The 24,130-nt window shown below is 42.0% G+C and overlaps 1 protein-coding gene and 1 long non-coding RNA gene across 4 annotated transcripts in view; one reads left to right on the forward strand and one right to left on the reverse strand.

The window, feature by feature from the left end:
- The first annotated feature begins 3,998 nt into the window (after positions 1-3,998).
- On the forward strand, positions 3,999-16,738 carry INSIG1 (insulin induced gene 1). Of its 2 annotated transcripts, none has more exons than XM_083705121.1 (6): positions 3,999-4,272; positions 7,468-7,874; positions 10,768-10,892; positions 12,133-12,299; positions 12,866-12,965; positions 13,729-16,738. In XM_083705121.1, the coding sequence occupies exons 1-6, from the start codon at positions 4,118-4,120 to the stop codon at positions 13,756-13,758; spliced, it is 984 nt and encodes a 327-aa protein (XP_083561247.1). In that variant the 5' UTR covers positions 3,999-4,117; the 3' UTR covers positions 13,759-16,738. The 2 variants fall into 2 exon arrangements, with proteins under 2 accessions (XP_083561247.1, XP_083561248.1); XM_083705122.1 differs by having other exon boundaries at positions 4,021-4,404.
- Positions 16,739-17,317: 579 nt separating this feature from the next.
- The window catches only part of LOC310828100, a 98,851-nt gene continuing 92,038 nt past the window's right edge, over positions 17,318-24,130 (reverse strand). The window contains exon 4 of one of the 2 annotated variants that reach the window (XR_014556661.1): positions 17,318-17,638. This is a non-coding gene — a long non-coding RNA (uncharacterized lncRNA). Of the gene's footprint in view, positions 17,639-19,342; positions 19,392-24,130 lie in introns of those variants that run through there. The other variant, XR_014556662.1, reaches the window with a different exon arrangement.

Genomic DNA, 24,130 nt, shown 5'->3' on the forward strand with positions numbered 1-24,130 from the left:
TGGATAGTGTTCTCGAAGCTACCAGCATGAGTTTGACCAAACTGCGGGAGGCAGTGGAAGACAGGAGTGCCTGGCGTGCTCTGGTCCATGGGGTCACAAAGAGTCAGACACGACTAAACGACTAAACAACAACAATTCTGACTATTACTAATATTGGATACAACACATAATCAATATGGAAATGGAAACAAGAAGAATTATCAAATTTATTTTTAGAGAATCAGAAATTACAACAAAGTATTCACGAAAAAAGAAAGGCAAGTCACCTGCATTTGAGCTGAGACATGGGAAAGGAATTACGGTAATTACCATGCAGCCTGCCGGAGGACCAGAATGAACTGCAATGACACATATACAAGAGTCACCAATGACCACAGGATAACGTTCACCTTTACCCAATAAAGCTACTAGCATTTCTGAGACCTGGGTTGGGTGAGCCTTAATTTTAACAGATAAATGGTCTGTCCCTTTTAGTGTTCTTTGGCAAGCTTTCCCTATTGCTTCATTGCAACAAAGGTTCACTGAAGTTAAGAACTCTGATGAACTTTGTCCAGAGTTGATGTCTTTACAGTCACGTTTAGCTTTGCATACCAATGCTTTCTAAGTGATGAACTATGTTCTGCCGATTTCCTGTCAGACAAACATTTAATGAAGTAATGGAAAAGCTGGCCTTAAGGAAAAAATGGGAAAGTTAACCTTAACTCTCTAGTCTTGAACTAGAATTGTTTAGAATTTTTGAGTCCTGAAAACTAGTTGAACTATTTGTGTTGTAACCTCAGAATTCCAGATCCCAATTCAATCCATCTGTGTGACAAGGGGAAGAAACATACAAGATGAGGCTGCAAATCTCCCAAGTCCTTGTATTTAGTAATACCTAAATCAGTAAAGTTCTACTGTACAGAAGAACTTTCACCTACACCTTACCACTGCCTCATACGTTCTGGTACTTGGGTAGGCAAACTAAAGCCCGGGTGCTGGATCTGGCCCAATTGCCTTCTAAATCTGGCCCACGGATGGTCTGGGAATCAGCGTGTTTTTACATAAGTAGAATGTGTCCTTTTATTTAAAATGCATCTCTGGGTTATTTGTGGGGCATAGGAATTCATTCATATATTTTTCCCCAAAATATAATCTGGCCCCCCACAAGGTCTGAAGGACAGTGAACCGACCCCCTGCTGAAAAAGTTTGTTGACCCCTGTTCTAGTACAAAGAACATTGGGTAATTTTTATTTATTAAAGAAATACTCGGGCTTTTCTAGGCGCTATCTAAACTCATTTACTTGGGAGTAAGTTTCACTGAACTCAGACATACTCCCAACACACAGGCAGCAACCGTTTTCGGCATGTCCAATATTTGCATGACCACATACATGCACATCATGCCGAACCCATAAGTCACCTGAAAATGTCACAAAAAGGGGTAGAACATGGCCGGGCAGGGGCGAACAGGGTGTTTGCAGGCTTTTTTAATGGGTAACACCAGCATATAAAGTAACATAGAAATCCAAGTGCTTTGAATGAACTATTTCAGTTTAATAAAGTTCACTCGATAAGTTCAAAGATCTCTGAACTACACCTAGAAGTAGTTCCCATAATTGCTGGGTGAACTGAAAGAGAATTACATTCGTTTTAGGGAAGAACTTTGAATAATTTCTAGTTCATCTTCAAGTTTGTTCTCTTACATGTGTTTTTTTCACTTTTTAGATACTTTGGCCTTTAAGCTTAAATAGAATAATTGGAAAAAATAAAAAAAATTGTGTGTATACAGTATATCTGTGTGTTGATGTATTCTTAGTCCTCTAAAGCATATTTTATACTTCAGCACAGCAGCTTGTAACATTCTGAATGCTGAAAAACTGCCGAGGATCATTTGGATGAACTTGAACTGAATGTGAACCAAACTACAGTAATTGTTTTTGTAAAGGGACAAACATGAATGGGAATTAGTTCCTTTGTGCACATGTTGAACTTGGACTAGTTTATTTTTAAAATGAATTTTCCAAGCTCTGGTATAGCCTGTGGTATTGTGACTAAAAACACAGGTTGCCTGAAAAGGTGCATGAAGAAGCCTCCTATATTGGCACTGCAAACAGATTTCAGGGCTGTTGTTAAAATTAAAAATTGTGTGGATGCAGATGAGCACATGTTAAATGATGGGCATACAACCACAAGGGTAACTGACCACCTTTTGCATCTTAAGTAACGAGAATTTAACCATGCATCTGCATTTGGATCAGAAATCTTCAGGAAATCTGAGGAAGTAGAGGAACAGAGTGGTAAAATGTCATTACCTTCCTGTTGTGTGCTAAACACAGCGGCATGGGTCTACCGGTGGCTCTTGGATAGTAAAGCCCTCAAGAGCCCATCCCACATCCACATAGCCCTCTCCCGAAACCTGGGCCAATGCTGGTATAGGAAAGAAGCATATTATCGATGCCTCCCATATGATCTGAGAAGTCTCAAGTCACCCAGGAGCTGCAAAAGTGTCTTCTACCCTGAGGGCACTGTTTGGTTTTGGGGGGTTCAGATACAATTGCTTAGTTTCCAATCCATGTGTTTAAAAGCAGCAGCAACAACAACATACCCCAGCAACACAACTATCTAATCCAGAGCTCATCTCCTCCATGGGGAGCACAGCCTGCAGAGGGTGCAGGGCTGGATTAACCATTAAACAAAACAAGAACGTGCTTAGGGCATCAAGGGAAGGGGGATACCAAATAAATTTTCCATTGCCAGATTTTTAACATTAATGGTCTCAAAGTGCCTTCATTTTCTCATATGAACTATATTAAAAATCCCAATCAAACAACTATGTAACAACAACAAAATTCCTTCCAGTAGCACCTTAAAGACCAACTAAGTTAGTTCTTGGTATGAGCTTTCGTGTGCATGCACACTTCTTCAGTGTGTATCTGAAGAGGTGTGCATGCACACGAAAGCTCATACCAAGAACTAACTTAGTTGGTCTTTAAGGTGCTACTGGAATGAATTTTTTTGTTTTGACTATGGCAGACCAACACGGCTACCTATCTGTAACTGGAACTATGTAACAAGACAGGCTTTATCTCTACTAAGTATAGAATCAGATGTGTTATGCATGATTCGTTTTGAGGATCTGATAAAAGACTTTGCAATTAGAAAAAGTAGGATAAAAACTTTTCTAATATAAGCAAAGTGGAAGTATACAAAAATAAACATTACTTTCCATCTTACTGTGGGTTTCATTTCATTTAAAGAAATGAAAGTTTATTTTACGGTTTATTGTTATTTATATTTTGAATTAGATCTATATGGGAGCACCCAAACCTTTTAAGTGCTTAGGGCCTCTAAAGGTCTTAATCCTGCGTGGGAGGGCAATTTTGGGGAGGGCGATTTTTAGGGTACAAACAGAAATAAAGCGAAGGTGTTTTGTTTAAAAATAAAAAAGCCTCACAGACTGCAGTCTTAAGTATTTTTAATAAGCCTCAAGGGAGACCCTCGCCTAGTGCTAAACCCCAACTCAAGCTGTGAAGCTCATCGGGTGACCTTGAGCCCAGCCACTTTCTCTCTACCTCACAGGGTTATTGTGGGAAGAAGAAGAAGAAGAAGAAGAAGAAGAAGAAGAAGAAGAAGAAGAAGAAGAAGAAGAAGAGGAGGAGGAGGAGGAGGAGGAGGAGGAGGAGGAGGAGGGTCGACGAAGAGGAGCCAACCCATTTACTCCCTGAAAGCAGAAAACGGCTAGGTAATAGATAGATAGATAGATAGATAGATAGATAGATAGATAGATAGATAGATAGATAGATAGATATGGAAACCGAAGTCTCCCCTAGTTATGAACACGAGAGAACTGCGTGGGCGGGAGGGGGCGCTGCGCAAGGCCCGCCAACTGGCAGTTGGGGATGGAACGTTCCGTGCGGAGCGAACCCGCCTCGCGCCACGGCACGTCGCGAGCGCGCCCTTCGGACACCCGTCCCCGTCCCCGTCCCTCCCCCTCCCCGCGGGAAGCGCCACCTCACCCAACCCCTGTTCCCGCCCTGTCAGCGCGCGAGCTGTCAGTTGAGGGCGGGCGGGTGGTGTGTCCCCGACGTCATATGGGCCGCCTGCCTCCCATTGGCTGGAGCGGCCTCACCAGACTGAAATGTTGTTCTCGGGGCTACCCAGGAAAGCTCCCTGTCGGCTTCCCCCCGCCCCTTCGGCCGCCGCCGCCGCCGATACAGTCGTCAGCGCCGCGGCGCCCCCTCCCGCGGAGAGAGGCAAGGGAGGGCTCTGGCGCGGCCGGCCCTGCGGCTGCGGGTAGGTCGGCTGCGAGTAACGTGACTTCGGGGCTCGCCGCTTTATAAGCCTTTCAGCCAGGCGCTGGTGGCGCGCGAGCGGGGAGAAGGGAAGGACCTGTGCGGCTGAGGGAGACGGAGCCTGGCTGAGCAGGTAGGCAGGCTTGCAGGAGCGAGGGAAAGGGGCGGCGGGGGGGGGGGCTGCCACCCCCGCCTGCCCGCTTCATGGAGGCGGCTGCGGGTGCCTTGAGGACCGTAAGTCCCAGGCACGGAGCCTCCCTATACAGGGGGAGTCTATCTCCGGGCGGTAGGTGCTGACGGGGCCGGGCAACCAATGTGGGGGAGGTTATGGCGGGGATGGGGGAAGGAGAGAAATGGCTGCGGCCTTCGTCCCTCCTTGGTGGTCTTCTCACCGGGGAGCGCGGGGCGGGTGGTGGCGTTGGGAATCAAAGGTGGGCTGCATTGCTCCTCCAGCCCCTTTGCTGCGTTTTCGCCGCTGCCCCTGCAGGGGGAGGGATGCCCAACAAGTAGGAGACGCGAGCACGCAGCCCTATATCTCGCCCCCTCCCGTATTTGTTCTCTGTGCCTTGCACAAAAAGAAAGGCAGGCGCCCTTTTGCAGTAAAATAATCGGCGGTCATCTAGCCTGGCCGCTGCTGGAGGAGAAGGAAGGTGGCAAATGCTCCCCTCGTTTTGATTTCGTCTAGACGGATCCTCGAAGCAGTAATGAGCCCCAGACGTAGCTGTGTGAAAGATAAAAGCTTGCCAGCACCTTCCCCACCTTGGTTGGTTGCAACAGGCATACCCCACGAAGGTGTTATGTATCTGTAGAAGCCGGGGAAAGGCTAGGCAGGGTGGGTTTTGGAGTACTTGCACACACAAATCATCACATAGGCAGCAAACTTGGCAAAAGGCCTGGGATGGCCACGTGTCATGTATGATTTAGTTGAGATTCCTGCATTGCAGAAGATTGGATTAGATGACCCTCCCTCAGGGTCTCTTCCAGCTCTACAATTCTATGATTCTGTTCTTTGTCTGTTTCCTTGGAAGCAGCTGTCACGGACTTCAGTGGGTCTTTCTTCTAAGTATGCATGCATAGGATTGTAATTTTTAGAGATGGAAGGGATGTGTGAATCTCCAGCACTTGGGAATTTTGACCCTGTTGTCATTATTTTAAAGGTGAAGATCTAAGAGTTCTCCAAAAAGAATGGGTAGCTGGTACTTAAGTCCTCCCCAAGTGTTTTCAATAAATGGGGATGGAAGATCTAAATAGATACTTGAAAAACCTAACACAAGGGTAGAGGATAGAGCATAGAGCAACTATCAGTTGCTCCTGATAGGCATTCAATACTCCTAGCTTTCTGAAAGGCTAGTTTCTCTCTGGTGAAATCTTCCCAGGAATGAAAGCAGTCTAGGAATGCTTGCACTTTTGGTTTGGGTTGCACCCAGCTCTCATATGTGGGAAAGAGAATTGTCAGGCTATTGATTCTAGAGAAAAATTGGACCTGTTGCCCTCCAGCAGTAGGAGATCCCTGGGAGCAGTACAATTCAAGTAATCCCTCCCAGGGCAGGGGACTGTAGCAGAAATAACTTTAGCTTCAGTTGGATAAAGATTAATATCCAGTTGATAAAACTTTTCACTAAAATAATTTCCAGGGGCAGGCATGTTAGTCAACTGCAGCAACAACAGCAGTCTTTTGACATCTTAAAGACTAACATATTTTATAATAAAACTTTAGTCTTTAAGGTGTAGCAAAACTGCTTTCTTTTAAAAGAAGGCAGTATTGGAAGCTGCTGCCCAAACACCAAAAGGAAGATCCTATCAAGTTCCAATAGGCACGTGTACGTCTTAACAGCAGTATAGGTAGTCTGTTAAAGGTTTTCCCAGATCAGGGCATTGTCTTCATATTGTGTCTATACAAATAACAAGGACTGCTTGTAGCTTTGTATAAATTGCTATGCAAGCAATAGGTTTTTATAAAGCAAAATGTGTTATTTTGATCATCTAGCATGTCTAGTTTTACAACATCAGAATGGATTTTGGATCATGTATGTAATGAATGCTCTTTTGAGGCACTTCAAAGTTTTCTCTCTTCTGAATTGGAAGGGCCAACTCACTGGAGATGTTAGTAATCTGCTGGAGGGGGGAAATCAAATTGTGAACTCTTTAGCTATTAGACCAAGCCATTGAAAATCTGTATTATAAGTATTGATTAACTGTCCCAGGTCACTGATGCTGGGACAGCTTGGTGTTACTCTCTTAATATGTATAAGAATCTAAAGGATCCAGTATTTTTGTCACTATATAAGCATCACTATTTGTATGGCAATTGACAACTTCATGTGGAATGTCTGAAAACATGCTATTATATGCTTGTTTATATTTTTGTCGTGGTGTAGGGGCATGTTTAAAGCTCTAGGTAGATGTTCCTACCCTTCCTTTTAAGCTGAAGGTAGTGCACATGGTCCCCTGTCCCATTCTCATTTTATCATTGAAACAGACTTATGTGATAGGTTGGACTGTGAGAGGGTGACTGGCCTAAGGTCACACCTTGAGCTTCATGGCTGAGTGGGGATTTGAACCTGTTTTTCCTCAGTCTGGTCAAACGCTCCAGCCATTACATACACTGTTGCTTAGAATGTTTTGCAACAGTAATAGTAATGCCAAGCAATATATCATTTTCAGTGTTCAGAATGACAGTTGCATACATTATGAGAACAACCCTTACAACAATCCTGCATGGTAAACAAGCATTATCCCAACATCACTGAGAGTTCTTTCCTTAAGGTCACCTTGTGAATCATGACTGAGATATCACTTAAATTAATGACCTCCTAGGTTGTAACTCATTCTCTTAACTACTATGCTATATTAACTACAGTGTATCCTATCCATCAGTGGAGTATTACCTGTATTCAAAAATTGTCTTGGGCTTCCACACCTCACCTGGAAGTGAACTCATTAACTATTCTCTAGTGTCCAAAGCAAGGCTGTAGAATATTCTTACTTCCTAAAGTACTGAAGATGACCATAGGATTGTTGGGTTTTCTTCATATGTTTTTTTGACACTGACTTCTCATTTGTAAAGAAAATTCCTATATCTCATGGTAGACAAGTACAAACCATTAGTAGTTACACAGATAAAGCACATGGCATACTTGATGGCTGGCTTTGCAGCCGAATGTTGGCACTAATAACTTCTTGATGCCCCTTTCAGAAATCTCATGGAGAAGCCTGTGTCCAGAACAGAAGATCACACCTGGAGTTGTTCCTGTACTGCCAGGAGAAGGCAGAGAACCCCCTTAGGTGGAAGTGCCACAGGGCTGGCAGCCAAAGTGGGCGAAATGTTGAGCTCATCTGTCTCGAGTTCTCCTCTAAAACTAGTGAGTCACAGCATGCGGAACCCAAGCAGCTCAAACATTGGCAGTGGCACCAGCAGCAGTTTGAACTTGAGCAGGGATGTAGTGCAACGGAGCCTGGTGCTCTTTGTCGTTGGCACTTTCCTCGCCCTGGTGCTGAACTTGCTGCAGATCCAGAGGAACGTAACACTCTTCCCCGAGGAGGTCATTTCTACAATCTTCTCCTCTGCTTGGTGGGTGCCCCCTTGCTGTGGGACAGCAGCAGGTAAGTCACCAGACTAAACTTTGGTTGTTTGGGAATCGTTGTGGAAAGAAGGCATTGGCAGTTCTAGATGTTGGATTGTATTTTGTCGCTGGGTAGTATTTGGGACCCGCAACTTGCTGGGGTTTGCTTCTTCAGTCTGCTGCACTCTTTTCAGGATTGGCCATGACTTAAGAGTGTGCATGCTTTGTTAATGCCGTCTAGCTGCTGAGCAAATTGAGAGAACAATCGGATTAAGCAGAAGCATGTTGTCGTCTAGGAAAGAGCAGGGATGTGTAGCAGGTTACTTTCGTGGGCTGATGCTGCTTTAAGAGTTGGCAGTGTGGTTAGCCCTGGAATTAGGGAAGAGTTTCCTCCAAGCTATTGTCTGTCAAAGTTTTAGCACAGGCGCTTGCATGACTCATCACCACTCTCTGCCTTATGATTGGTTCCCTTTTGAAACTGGTGAGTCGCGTGTTCTCGCTCCTATTGGTTGCCTGCCTGAACATGCCACATACTTGAATCAAAAACAAGGAAGTCACATGTTGCGGCAGCAGAGGATGGGAAGTGAAGCTTGGCTAGCTGCCTGTTCTGAGAGCAGCTGCAGCAGCTTCATTTGCCAGCAGAAATGTAAGGGGATTTCCTCCTGCACCGCCCCCTTGCAAACCTAGGGCAGAACGCTTAGTTAAAATAGAAATCTATTTTGTTATATAAAGAAGCAGAACAAATAGCTGAATGTTAAACAACTCCTGCTGCTAACTACACAGTGGATTCAAATGGCACTATAGGGGAGCATTAAAACACGGCTGTATTCTATTAAGTAGAATGTTTCAATGCTTGGCAGAAATGTTTGAAGTGTAAACATAAATCTTTATGTTGGTAAAACCTTTGAAGAGAGCAACACAGAAAAGAGATGAAGGAGAAAAGCCAAAATTGGGGTCCCTTCCAACTCTACAGTTCTATGATTTTTAATCCAGTGAAGGTTTAACCCAATCTCATAAGCGTACTGGATACTGCCATTCCTTTTGATTACTGTCTGAATTTGAGATGTTATTTTCCGGCAACATAAAATTTGGTTTTCTAATAAGTTTCTGCAGTACAAAACAGCTCTTGCCAGTGCAGGGTGGCACCTGCCCCTTTGGCTGCAGGTGTTGCTCTAGAGCAGGATATATACGTATGTGTTTCTCAAAACAGGTGGCTTCAGTTTTAGCCACCTCTCTGCATCATGAGTAAAGCAGTGAACTTCAGATATTCTACACAGAAACAGCCAGTGTTTGTCCCATAGTATTGTGTGCCCTCTGAAATTAAACAAAACCAAGTTCCAGCCCAGGTGTCACCAACCTAAGGCCCATGGAGGCCATTTAACCGACCTACGATCCGCCCCCGAACCGAGCCACCCGCTCGGCGAGCCCCCGTGCGCTGCGCTAAAGTAGCGCAGCGCAGGGAGTATTCCATGGCACCAGAAATCACTTCTGCGCAGGCTCTATTTTCGGCGTCTGGGCATGCGCAGAATTGATTTCTGCCGCCGCGGACATGCGCAGATGGGATTTCTGGCATCGCGCTGCACTGGTCCGGCCCATGGAGGATCTCTGTGGGAGTGATCCAGCCCATGCCCGGTAAGCCTTGCCGACCCCTGTTCTAGCCTGTATATTAACTGCTGTCACTCAGAGGCCAGTTGAAATGGACTTAACATTTTAATATACAGTGGTACCTCAGGTTACATACACTTCAGGTTACAGACGCTTCAGGTTACAGACTCCGCTAACCCAGAAATAGTACCTCAGGTTAAGGACCTTGCTTGAGGATGAGAACAGAAATTGTGCTCTGGCGGTGCAGCGGCAGCAGGAGGCCCCATTAGCTAAAGTGGTGCTTCAGGTTAAGAACAGTTTCAGGTTAAGAACGGACCTCCGGAACGAATTAAGTTCTTAACCCGAGGTACCTCTGTACTCCTGTTGTTGTAACTAAACATGTAGAGCAATAGTTCTGTCTGGCATTAAGAGTTTCCAGCCCAGCATCAGTTGGCCATGTTGATAAGGAAACTCTTCATACTGGAGAAAAACACTGTGGGAAAATAGCTTTATGTGTGGCAGTGAGTGGGAACCAAGTCACCTGATGAGGCTATTTAAGCAGCTGCTGTGTGTGTTGGCAGCTTACCAGTTAGTATTGGGCTCCAACTTCCATCAGCTTTACTCAGCATGGCCAGTGATCAAGGGTGTTGGGAGGTGGAGTTGATCAACATTTGGAGGGCCACACATTAGGCACCCCTGGTGTACACTGTCCTGTAACAATCTGAATGACTGGAATGATTGGAAGCAACTTCTGCTAATAAAAACTGGCTGGTTGCTCTAGAATGCATTCTTCAGTGGTGCCTACAGCCAGTAGTTTACCTGTTAACTAGCAAAAGTGCTGTGGAAGTCAAATGCCTGAACTTTGAATTTTTTAAAAAAATCAGTAGTACGGTACTTAAATGTGTTCCATGTGGATATATTTTTCAGAGGAAAGGAGGGTGTATGTGTGAAATATCTCTAATAAAAAGTCAGAAGAAATTTGGGCTCTTGGTCTAGGCAGCTAATTATTACTGTTAAAATATTGATTCTGCTTCTACCTGAGGCTTACATTTTCTACCAAGGAACAGAAACAAACTTCTTTTTAATATAAGCAGTGTAGTATATACAGGAAGAAATGAGTTCCTTTTGTAACTAAGATTCATACATGTTCCACCATAGTCCCACATCTTGAAGCATAGCATAAGAATATGTGAAACACTATACAATTTGTGAAATATCATTAGCAGACACAACAGTAGGGAAAATTGGTTCTAGTCCTCATAAGACTTTGGCATGTGCTGAATAGATTTATATTTACAACAGTTTGGATATTAAAACCGTATGAACAATTTCTCCTTTTTCTTTTACAGCTGTTATTGGCCTGCTGTATCCCTGCATTGACAGTCATCTTGGTGAGCCTCACAAATTCAAGCGAGAATGGGCCAGTGTTATGCGGTGTATAGCAGTCTTTGTCGGCATTAACCATGCAAGTGCTGTATCCTTAGAATGATGTGATTAATGTCCATATCTGGTGTAATTATAATGGAATTTATTTATAAAGTTCTTGTCAGTCTATACTTGACCAACGTCAACCGAAATGTGGAGAAATTCAGCATGAATGTGGAAAAATGACTGGGTTTTGAAATCCTTATTTCTGGACTTGTGCCTCTAGAATAGTCACTTGAAATGGATTGTGTGTCTCACAGCAACGTCCTGTACTGGGAAATGCTTTGAAGGATCTGGGATAAGGCTTCTTGGACTGGCACAAAGAAACCACTTGTCTGCCTATAGTGAGACAAGGGCTTGATAGTGGCAAGTAGGGCATTGCTGATTGTATCAGCTGCATTTGCTGTTCTTAGGGCTGCAGCTGCTGTTAACATAAATTTCTCCGCTAAGGTAGCTAAAAGGTCCTGAGGATTAGGGTGGTTTATAAGACACACAAAAAGTTAGTAGTGCTGTGAGTAAAAGGAGATTTAAAATAAAAGATCAGGTGGTAGCCAACTAAATTTTACTCAGAGTAAACCCATTGAGTAATCCCTTCCATTAGTTACTCAGATGAGACCCTATGTTAAGTGTGTCCATTAATTTCAAGTGGGTTTACTCAGAGTAAAACTTAGTTTGCTACAGCCCAGCCTGTTTAACAGAATAACAGCTCTGGGCTATTGGGATAGAATTAGATTATGTCACAGACTCCACTCAATCGGTGGTCTGAATTTTTCACACACCCAAATCCTCACTTGTTAGTAGAGTCGAGTAGGGCACATGCATGAATATGTAGCATTTGCCTTTTTCTCAAATAAAGCTTCTTAGTGTTTTTGCACTAGCTTCTCCTTCAGATATGTCCCAGGAGTTCACTTTGAATTTCATTACAAGAAAATTAGCACCTTATTTGAAGAGGCACTAATTTACTTGCAATGGTCCTCGTTATATCTTGACAGAAGCTGTGGGGAAAATTGTCCCCTGCAGGCTAATGGTACCCATTTGCTACTTTTGACCTTGAAGTGCTTGAAGTGATTTTTGCATTTGTATACTGCATATACAGGTATACATGTACAAAAGAGGAATGTATGCAACACAAGAGACAAATAAAATGTGAACGGGGTGATGGTGTAGACACCATCGAACAGCACTGAAGCAGAAAACTAAATCTGGCTGTGTCTGAAGATTGTTATGATGAGCAAGAAGAAACTTGTCAGACTTCAAGGCTGCAAAATTTTCCTTAACTTTCTTCTTAGAAATTGGATTTTGCAAACAATATCCAACTCTCTTTGACCCTGGCAGCTTTGTCACTGGGTCTCTGGTGGACATTTGATCGTTCAAGAAGTGGTCTTGGTCTTGGAATTACAATAGCTTTTGTAGCTACTCTGATTACACAGTTCCTTGTCTATAATGGAGTTTATCAGTAAGTATCCCATCTTGTGACTTTAAATTGTCTAACTATTTTAAAGTAAAAATTAGTTAAATTTGACTTGCATTCTTAAGCAAAGGTGTGTGCCCACTCTGCTGCTAAAAAATGAGAGTTATAAGCCACTCTGTCTTAATGATAGTGTGCTGCTGCCTTGTACAAGATTACAATGTCTTTATGCTAAGTGGTTGGATCACTTTAAGCTTGATTCTAGGTGTGTTCCATTGAGAAAATAGGAAAGAGACATTTGTGCAGAGAAGACATGAATTGTTCAATTTCTATCCCTCTAAGCATTCTGTAAGCTTTCCCTATTTACACAGCATGAGACGTTTAATCCCTTTCACCACCCCTGTGGTAATAATACAGGATGTGACTGTACAAATAGAACTGTATCTTCTACAATTAGATATTTAATTCTGCTGACAAAATGTAAGATGGCAATATCGAAATTCACAGAACTACCACTTGTTCCAGCATAGCTAAGTGTTCATATTAAAAGACAAACCTTTTTGCACAGGTATTAAAAATGCAGGCATGTCTCACTTTCTTATATCTTTCTTTAGGTATACATCCCCAGATTTCCTTTACATCCGGTCTTGGTTACCATGCATATTTTTCTCGGGAGGTGTGACTGTAGGAAACATAGGACGACAGCTAGCTATGGTAATTATCATACAATCTGTGTTTAGCCGTTTTTAAAAGGGAAATTAAGTTGATGAATGTTAAACCTGTATGCAGGACATGTTATTTGGTGACTAATAAGAGTAACTGGTACTTTACAGGGGCGTGACCTACGTGACCTGAAGTACATCATCCTAGCCTTGGTCTTTTGGGTGCATGGGAACCAACTCCAGGGGACCATGGATGTTTGAGCACCCACAATAATATAATTGTGGGGACCTGGTACCCACAATGTCAGTGAGAAAAGGAGGCAGCAGTGCTGCTTCCAAGAGAGAAGCAGTTCAGTTCCACCCTCCGCAGCCAGCCAGCAAGGCACCCTTTTCCAGTGGGGGAAGCTCAGGGGCAAAGGCAGAGTCTCTCTGCCTCCAAGTCCAAGCCCCTCCCCACAGAAAAGGGTGCCTTGCTGCCGCCCACCACAATGTGGATGTGCAATGTCACACATACACACACCTGCACATAGTGCACGCGACATCACATGATGCACTACATGCAGGTGTGTGCGTATGACATCGCACATCCACGTTGTGGTGACAGGTACCCACATATCTGGCTCCCATATCCTTACTCCAGAGGCATACAGTAACAAAAGGCAAATGTCAGGGAGGGCAGTGATGGTAAGTCTCTTCCCCATTCTCCTAGAAGTACCAACTGCTGGTGCAGGTTTAGCTTGTTTACAAGAATGCAGTTAGGTTTCAGCATAATGTTAAACATTAAACTGCAATAACATTTTTGGTTTTGACCACAGGGTGTTCCTGAGAAGCCTCACAGTGACTAAATATTTGGATCTGCACTGAAGGCAGGTGAAGATCAGTTCTTGAATCTGAACTAGAATTTTTTTCTTCTTGAATAACCTGCGTGAGCTTCCTGCGCAAATGACTGGTGAAAAGATGCTTATTCACCTTAGAGCGGCCAAGAGGTTACCTTGATGTTTTTTCCTAGAAGCCTCTGGGTTTGACTGTTCTGTGGGAGAAGTCAGTACAGACATAATGCATAGCAAGTCCATGCTTGGTGACCATTCTCCCAAGTGCTAGGTTCCTGTTGGAAGTCATTGAACCAGCTGCCATATTTCAAAGCCTTGAAACAAAACATATAATTACAAGGTTTGTACAAGTGCCCAAAGAAAGTTGGTTGGTGCTGAAAGGTGGAGTACATGGATGGGTTTAATAGGAATAGTATTTATCAAAATGTCCTTTTAACATAGGGTTGCCTTAAAATGAAGGCTATTAGAGTAAAAGGTACAATCCTTCAGATGTTGTACGAAGGAATAATAACTATAGGCACAAATCACAGTTCCCTTGGAAAACATTCTTTGCTTTCTCCACTGAAATAAAGGCGAGAGGTGTAAGGAACTCTACCTATTTCAGTGTGCTTTGCACAGGAGTACTTATCCGAAGTGCTTTGATTTGTGGTTTTTGAAAACCTGTTCTCCTTGGAAGTGGGAAGCAAACTATCTTGCAGACAGAAAAGCAATAGGTCTGTCAGCTGCTTATCAAACTGATAGCGTGGTCCCTTACCACTTCCCTGCTATTGGATACACACAGCCAAAATTGATTTTTGCTCAGTAATGTATGTCACTGCAACTCTGTTGGGCAGGCCCCCAAGTGACTTTACTGATAAGCCTGTCCTCGGAGTGTTACACCAGCCTAAGAGGAGGGCATTCCTATGTGATTCCTGTTAAACTATATAGCAACTGGACTAGTTTCAGGGCCCAAGCAGTAGAGGCCATGACAGGTGCAGAGCAGGCCAACAGTGTTACTTAAGGCTTATCTTAAATGATTTTTGCTTTACAGTGTGTTTTGGAGCAGATCACTGCTTAGTGTTTGTTTTTCGCAACCCTATAGAACTTGCAATCTGTGATTGCCTTGTAAGGAAGAGTGCTTGTCACTACAATACACATTGGGTGTTTCTTAGTAGTTTCATGGTGAGCACAATATTCATTCAAGTAATATAGACAACAGCTGACCTAATGTAAAGTGCAATGTACAGTTGAGAGAAATCTGAGCCTTGTTGTCTCCTCTTTAGTATTTCTTGGTGATATTGAAGAAGAGTTTTGAACTCATTTCAATGCTGCATGGAGGCAAAAATCAGCAATAATTTATCTAGTAATGCTAGTTTGTATCGTCTACTAAACCCTGGTCTTAAAAGAAATACTCCAGTCTTGTAGATATGGTGTACAACTGGAACTCTACTGACTATTTTTCTGTAATAGGCAGTTAGACGTTCTTCTGTTTTAGCTTCTTGCGGCTTCTCATTTGTTTAGGTTCTAAACTGAGTCTAAAAAAACCCTTCCTCCAGTTTATGTTCAAGGAAACCTCCTCAAAAGCAGTGTTTCTCAAACTGTTTGAACTCTGGTCTCTTTCTTAATTGTCTGCACCTTCCAGGTCCCCCAACCTACTAATAGCCCTTTGATCTTTGGTATGTGGGTGCACAGAATCCTTGTACACAGCAATATAGATGCATCTTGTTGCTGTGGTTCTAAGGTTCTGTGATTGGGATAGTAATGCTGGCTTTTGAAATGACTAAACATATTGGACTCCCTCCAAAAACCAGGCATCTGGTGAGGAGCTGTCTCTGTTCCAAAACTCCCATATATTGTCCACTATGTGGTAGTGTCCATGGTTCCCATAGCAGTTGAGGTGACTGCCACACTATGCTCTGTTGCTGGGAGGAAAGTGGTTCTATCTGCTGCAAGATATTTTTCCCACTCTGGAATTCCTCCCACCTGTGGTGTGTTGTGCCTTCTCAGGAGCATAGTTTGAGAATCATTGTCCAAAAACTCTAGGGATGCTTAGAAATTTACTTCAGGGGTTTATGGGTTTGTAAAAGCCTACTGCAAAGGAAAGGAAAGATTTTCAAGCTCTGAAATTCTTCTCCTGATGGGATTAAAATCCAAGCTAGAGGAGAATTGTTTTTATATTTCCACTAGCCCTTACAGTGCAGCATTCCTCCAGAGAGCTACACCTTTCATAGTCCCCTTGCACACTGCAATCAGATATACAAGATGACAGAAGGAGAGAGGTAAGGGAACAACTTTCCCATCTCGTTGCACACAGGAGTTCATTTCAGACCATCTTGTAGGTGAGCTAAGGAGTGCTCATTCAACTCTATCTGAAATATTTTTGGAAAACGCTAAAAAATGTTAGTGGTATCTTTGTTCTTAAAGGGGAGATAGGGAAGACTTGAAGCAGTAAGGTACAAACTACACTGAAGGACTTTTATTACAGTCTGTGGTATTACTGAATAATAAATTGCAGCCTTTATTGGTTTTTAAAAGGTTTGGGAAAACCCTTTCTTTACCAATCTAAATAGTCCAATAAGGTTTCTCAAGTGAATATACCCACGTGAAAATGTATCTGCAAGACAAAAGCCACCGTATTCTCTAAGTTTAGTTTGAGATACTGTAGCACAGGAGGCAAATAACTACTTTTCCATGTCAACACCTTAGTACCCCATGTAACTAAAGAGGACAATTGTAACTGTAAATATGTAATCATGAAATCAATAAGTATTTTATTTGTAAATTGGTGTTTTGACAAGACAGCCAAAATATACACTAGAAGTTCAATCTTGCCAATACTTGTAAGTATCTGAACCAAAGTGATCAGAATTTGTGTTATATGGAAAAATATGTGTTGGGGGAGAATTGCACTATTCTGGGTTGAAATCCTTTGATTCTCAGACTCGGTAGTTTTTTTCAACAATGTGTGTGAGTGGTGGTTTTTTTAAAAAAAGAAATTAAAGGTTTCAAACAACCATTTCTGTCTCTTGTTTACTTAATTATTATAATCCTTTTGAATGACAGCAATGAATGATCTGACTGGGGAAAATGCTAAAACCTTAAATAACTTGTCTCGAACACTTCATTTTAACTGCCTTTTCAGCTGTGAAGAGGCAGGTAGCTGCACAATTAGCATTCTATCAAGCTATCTAATGGCATGCTCTACATCTTTATCCAAATTGAGGCAGTTTAGTTATGTACAAATTTCTTACTCAGATGCCCAATGACGGTCTTTCTATCTCGTATTGGCACCTAACTTGTGTACAGTGGTACCTCGGTTTAAGAACAGTCCTGTTTACAAACAATTTGGTTTACGAACTCCGCAAATCTGGAAGTAGTGTCGAGGAAGAGTCCATGGAGGCTATCTTCCTTATGGAAGCTAGCTGCGTGTCTCACCAGGCTAAATAATCCAGTGCTGCTGGCTGCCAGGTATCTGCCTAAATAGCATCTTTCTGAGATAGCTATTCTCACCCCATCAGCTAGGAGCACCATACTGCCATTACTTGAGGACTGGCTTTCTTGAACAGCTGGGAAGAAAACTCACTTTCCACCACTGTTGGAAAGAAGTTTTATATTCAAGTGCTGATGGAGGCCAGTGGACACAAGAAGCAAACATAGGTAACTAAGTTTGAACATATACACACTAGCTATGGCAACAAATGCTATAGACCAGGAATAGAAAAGGCTATAGCCTTCCTAACTGAATGCTTTAAGGAAACAGTAGGCCAAGACCAGATGTCTTAACCAATACCAGTCTCCAGTGGGAGGAACCTGTGGCCCTCCAGTTGTAGGACTGCTGTTACCATTTCTGATCATTGGCTCTGCTGCCAGGGGCTGCTTGAAGATGTAGTCCAGCAATATCTAGACGATTGTGTCCCTGAGAAAAAACCAGCCTTAAGCAGGTGTGGATCTGATTCTTTCTAGCTTGTCCGTCTTGGTTTTGTCAAATACTTTTTACACCCTGGAAAGCATTTGTTGTTTATGAAGTTCACAACTGGTGTGTTTATGAACTTAAAAACCTTAGTTGACATACAGAGCTTTGTCCTTGAACAACACCTCTTAAAGGGCAACCCAACAAAATGTATTCTGGCCTCAGTGCTGTTATCTCATTCCCATTCTGAAGAATTTTGTAATAGCCTGTGGATATCATAATAGCAGGTTGCCCCTTCTGACTGAGCAACTGAAATGGTATGCCCTGCAGTTTCTTATAGTTGCCTGTAGGGTTAACTTGATAAAAATGAAGGGAAACCTTTTGTCATGATCATTCTAATGTTTCTTCACCTTACAAGAGCTCCCTCTGGTGACTAATTGAGTCCATGTCAGCTTGAAACATCTACAGAGAGTTTGATCCGTGCAAAAGTTCTTCATTCCCAAAATATAAAGGGAATGCTTTCTTCAACGGTTAACCATGCAGAGTCCGTTTCAATCTTTCTAGGCTTCCTGATCAATGTAAAGCTTTCTCCATAATTGCCATTCTAGAAAATGTTTAACCTGTTGGATTCTTGCCTCCCACATAGCTGTTTGAAACAGAGAAAGTGCAGTAAAGAAGGGGAAATGGCAGTTCATTAGGGTCCTAGGGCTTCCTGTCACCTGGTGCCCAAAGAACTCATACAAAATCTGTCTTCTGCAAAGCACACAATGCTAATCCCTTTATTTTTCAACCAAATGCCTCAGACAAAAACATACTATCACGAAAACCTCAAGTATGAATAGCTTTTCTCCTCTCTCTCTCTCTCTGGACCACCAAACTACTGGAATGTCAATGTTTACAATAAAACATGAAACGAAGGGGGGAAATTCATAGCTGTATATGACCTAATACTTCCATGCTATAGAGATGAGAGAATGAGTATTGTGGTATGACAGAGCCAGTATGACATAATGTTTAGAATGTTGCACTAGGACCTGGGTTCAAATCCCTGCTCTGCCATGAAATACACTGGGGGACCCTGGGCCTGGCACTGCCTCCAAGCCTAACCTACCTCAGACTTCTTGTGAGGATAATGTAGGGAGGCCCCATTGTGCTGTGCTGAAGGGATGTACCGTACCTGGCTAAAGACCCCAATGCCCTTTGGCCTGGTGGTGCAGAAGTCACTGTGAGGATTGGATTAGTCTCCCTTCACCTTTGTTGTATATCAGCAGCTGAACCGAGCCCAGCCCTAACTGAGCAATCTGTTGGCCTGTCTGAAAAGTCTGGTTTTGAAATTAATTGCAAGTCATTGTGTACAGGTATATTACTTTAGCCCATAAAGGAGAAAAATAGTTGCTTATTTCAAAGCCTGAAAGCAAGGGGCTTTACCTTGGAGGCACAGGTGAAGAAGAATGTGGCAGATGTTGTACCTGCTGACTAAATGCGTTTTCACGGAGGCCCTCTGGAAGCAGAAGCTTCAATAGAAAAAAGTGAATAGCAAACATCTGGGAAAGATTACAAAAGGGAAAGATTTATTCTGTACTGAGACTGCTAATGGGTGGGCACTACCAGGGGAGAAAAAATTAATTGCTTCAGTAACTGAATGAAAAATTAAGTTTACTTCCACTTTGGGCTCTGGAAAAAAATTAAATGTTTGCATAGTCTTCTCTGATCTGTCTTGCTTCATTGTACTGGTCAGTTGGAGAAGCAGCTTAAACACCTGGAGTGGGTAAGGAAGATGTTTAAGCTCCAGTATTCCTGAGCTGCCTCTCCAAAGGCATCACACGAACCCCAAACATCCTAGAGGGAAATGGGCCTGCGCCACCAAGGGCATCAACCTGGTTTCTGGTGTCACTTTTAGCACCTGGCAAACATCTCCTGCTATCCTGTGGTGGTTTCAGCTTACTGGCAAATTATGGAAATATAAATGCCACCAAGCAAATAGCTGCTCACATAGGAATTCAGACAATATTCCCAAACACATCCAAGGGGTGTCCCAGAGCTACTAACCAAACTTAATTATAGGCCTATCAGCTTCTTGCCAATGGCTTCAAAGAACAGAAGTAGGAATTGTGATACAGGCCCCCATTGTTGCTTAAGATGGGATGAAGGGAACCATTGGAAATGGTTAACAGATACTCTCCAGCTGTTGTTTTTTGGCTTTATTTCTTGACTTTGTACCACTGGGTAGACCAGTGGTAGGGAAGCTATGCTATTGTATGCCAACTCTCATCATTCCCAGAGAAGGGGGTAAAACTTTGGTTGACTAGATGGATCCAGGGGGATGCTTCAGTTGAGAAGGGAGCAGTACAATCTCCCTTGAAGGAGGCAGTTGTGCATCCCCTCCTTAAGTAGACTTCCCTACGTGTTAGGAACCTGGCCCTTGATCTGTAAAGGTTTCTCCACCCCTGGTATGTGGCATTTGGATGGTTCTGGGTAATGGTCATGGCTATAGCCCTAAAGAGAGCAGTCCTCGACTGCAAGGAGGTCAAGATCTTACCAAGAATAATGATTCCTGTTGCATGGCTGGGCTCTTTTCTCCGCAACCACATGACAAAAATGACTTTGAGTGCCTCAAGAGCACAAAAGCCACTGGTTGCCTTTCTCCAGTCATTAGGATGGTTCCTTGCTGGTTGGGGGAAGCAGTTTGCAAAAAGAGGAAGAAAAACAAGCTGGGAAGGAGGTGTGTGTTAGAAAATTTCCATGAAGCTCCTCAGGAAAAGGTCCCCCATGGATATTTTTAGAAAAACAAAATCAGGCAATCTGCTAACGAATATATGACTCCAAATTCCGGTGCCTAATTAATCAGAAGCCAGTGTAGCTAATAATGATGGGAGGGTGGGGCACAACATCATTCTAATTAATCAGCCTGGAAATGAACATTTCAGCTCTAGGAAGAGGAGGGGGAGCTGCTGCTGCTTCCCTACAGCTTCCAAACATCACTCTCTCCCCCCAAGTTAAGGTAATGACCCAGGTGGTCAGTGGTGGGTTCCTTCCTAAGAAGGCCACGATGGGGATTTTCCAGATCACCTTCCTTCTTTAAGGAACAGCTAAATGTGAAAGGGGAGAAGTTCATTTAAATGTGATCATTTCCCCAGAAGGCCCCTTACAATTGCCTTTGAGCATCTCTCATAGACTTTTGAATGGGGTTCATGGAGCTGAAATGAATTTATACCCTGCTTTATCCTTTATAAAGGTTAATACCAAAAAAATCCAGGTGCTTGAATGTTCTTTGAATGTTTTCACAATATTGGTTATCAGTATCATGATGTTTGATTTCACTATCTGATACCTGGCAGTTGATAGTTTGCATTATTTGACTGTTGATATGAAATGGTGTTTAATATTCTAAAAACGAGGCGTGGTAATTTATGTAAAAGACAAATACAACCTCAAACAGCTATTTAAAGATGAGGATGAAAGAATGATTGCTAATGAGATAACATTACAAGGTGGGGGTGATTGATAATTGGAATCTACACACTAAATGATAAAATATTGGAATTTTATAAAGAATTGGAAGAAAAATTGTTATGATTTCATGGATCAAAAAATAATTCTAATGGGTGACTTAAACGGGGTAGTCTCCTTAGAAATGGATAGGACAATAAGAAAAATGGATTCAAAAGAAGAAAGACTACCTCTGACTTTTTTCAATTTGGTGGAGAATTTAAAATTGACTGATGTTTGGTGATTTAGACACCCATTTGAAAGAGTATATACCCATTAATCAGAGCAAAATTAGTCTGCCAGAAGATTGACTTGATAAGGCTATCAAATGAGTTAACATTGAGAAAAAGAATCGAAATACAACCAAAGACCTTATCAGACCACAACCCAGTGTTACCAGAGTTAAAAGGAGAAGAAAACTCCACATTCAGGTGGAGGCTAAATGAAAGTCTTCTAGACAACCAAGTAACTATGCAAAAAGTGGGGGAAATCCTGAAGGACTATTTTGAACTGAATTTGCATAAAGGGACAGAACGAAATATTGTATGGGGTACAAGCAAAGCAGTAATGAGAGGCTTTTTTTATTCAGCAAAGTGCATACCAAAAATGAATTCGAGGAAAGGTGGGGAGAAATTATAGAGTAGATGATAAAAAATGAAAAAGAGTTGATTAAGAAACCTGGAAAGGACACAATAAAACCTAACATAAAAATGTTACAGGCACAATTTTCAATGTTAGTGAACAAAGAAATTGAATGGAAAATTAAAAGGTTGAAACAAAGAAATTTTGAATTTGCAAATAAACCAAGGAACTTGCTTGCTTGGCAATTAAAAAAGAAGCAAAGACAAAATATGATAAATAAATTGGAGGTAGAAGATAGAATAGGGACGCGGGTGGCACTGTGGGTAAAACCTCAGTGCCTAGGACTTGCCGATCGTATGGTCAATGGTTCGAATCCCCGCGGCGGGGTGAGCTCCCATCTTTCGGTCCCAGCTCCTGCCCACCTAGCAGTTCGAAAGCACCCCTAAGTGCAAGTAGATAAATAGGTACCACTTTATAGTGGGAAGGTAAATGGCGTTTCCATGTGCTGCGCTGGTGCTGGCTCGCCAGAGCAGCTTTGTCACGCTGGCCACGTGACCAAGAAGTGTCTTCGGACAGCGCTGGCTCCCGGCCTCTTAAGTGAGATGAGCGCACAACCCTAGAGTCGGACACGACTGGCCCGTACAGGCAGGGGTACCTTTACCTTTACCTTTAGAAGATAGAATAATAGATCAACCGAAGGACATTAGAAGACTATTTGTGAAATATTATACAAAGTTATATCAAGCCGGCAAAGAAAATAAAGATATAATTGAAGAATATTTAATGAAAAGTAATTTACCTAAAATTCCGGAGGAAAAAATGAATGATCTAAATGTTACCTATAGCGATTCAAGAGATACAACAAGGGATCAAGTACTCTAAAATAGGCATCTCTAGGACTGGGTGGCTTATCAGCCAAATATTATAAAAATCTACAGGACTTTCTGATACAACCATTGAGGAAAGTAATGAACAAGATACTGATCACAGGGAAAATTCTTGAATAATGGAAAGAGGCATATATAACATCACTCCCAAAACAACACAAATTTACTTTTGGTAATAAAAATTATAGGCCAATATGTCTGCTGAATAATGACTATAAACAATTTGCCAATATTATGGCAAACTGTTTGAAAGGGGTGCTTAAAGAGTTAATTCACCATGATCAAGCCAGCTTTCTTCCTGGCCGACAGATGAAGGATAACACAAGGAATATAACTGATATAATAGAATATCTGGAGGTCAGGAATGAAAAGCATGCAGCATTGATGTTTGTGGATGCAGAGAAGGTCTTTGACAATGTGTCTTGGAGTTTCATGAAAAAAATTATAGAGATAATGAACTTTGGAGAAACCTTTTTAAGAGGAATTGATGCAATATATACAGACCAACAGCCAAGGTTATTAGTGAACAATGTAATATCAGAAATATGTACAATTACGAAAGGGACAAGAGAGGGTTGTCCCCTGTCGCCATTAATGTTTATTTTAGTATTGGAGATACTGTTGAGAAATATAAGACAGAAAAAGAAATAAAAGGTGTAACAGTTGGGTGCAAAGAGTATAAACTGAGTATACCAAGGGTGTTGGATAAAATGTACAAGCTTGGACAGGTAGGAGGATTTAAGTAAATAATTAAAAAATGAATGTATTGGTTAAAAATATGACTGAAAAAAGTATAAATGAATTACAACTAGCAACGCAATTAACAATTTTAAAAGGGTGAAATTTTGGGGTGTATGGCTAACTTAAGAACATGAATATAATTAAGGATAACTATGTAATAACTTGGAAAGAGATAAAGAGGAATTTGGAGATTTGGGGAAGAATGAATTTATCACTTTTGGGGAAAATTTCTGTCATAAAGATGAATGTATTGCCAAGAAAATTGTTTTTGTTTCAGACAATACCTGTGGCCAGTGGGGAGGGACACTTCAAGCAACGGCAAAAAGATATAACTAAATTTATCTGTCAAGGGAAGAAACCAAGGATTAAATATAAATTATTAACAGATGATAAAGAAAGAGGGGGCTTCTCTTTGCCAGATTTAAAATTGTATTATGAGGTGTCCTGTCTCTGCTGGCTAAAGGAATGGATAACTTTGAAAAGCACAGGTATTTTAGACCTTGAAGGTCATGACAATAGATTTGGATGGCATGCTGCTCATTGAAATAAAATTATATGAAAATAATGTATAGATGGTACTTAACACCGGTAAAACTAGCAAAGATGTATAGAACTGCTTCTAACGTATGTTGGAAATGTAAAGAAAAAGAAGGCACTTTCTACCACATGTGGTGGACGTGAAAGGTAGCAAAAGCATTCTGGGAAATGATATATAATGAGTTGGAAAAAATGATTAAAATAACATTTGTGGAAAACCAGAGGCTTTTTTGTTAGGTATTATAGGTACAGGGATTCTGAA

Source organism: Podarcis gaigeae (assembly GCF_964106915.1).
Source record: "Podarcis gaigeae genome assembly, chromosome: 12".
In the NCBI taxonomy this organism is placed as follows: Eukaryota; Metazoa; Chordata; class Lepidosauria; order Squamata; family Lacertidae; genus Podarcis; species Podarcis gaigeae.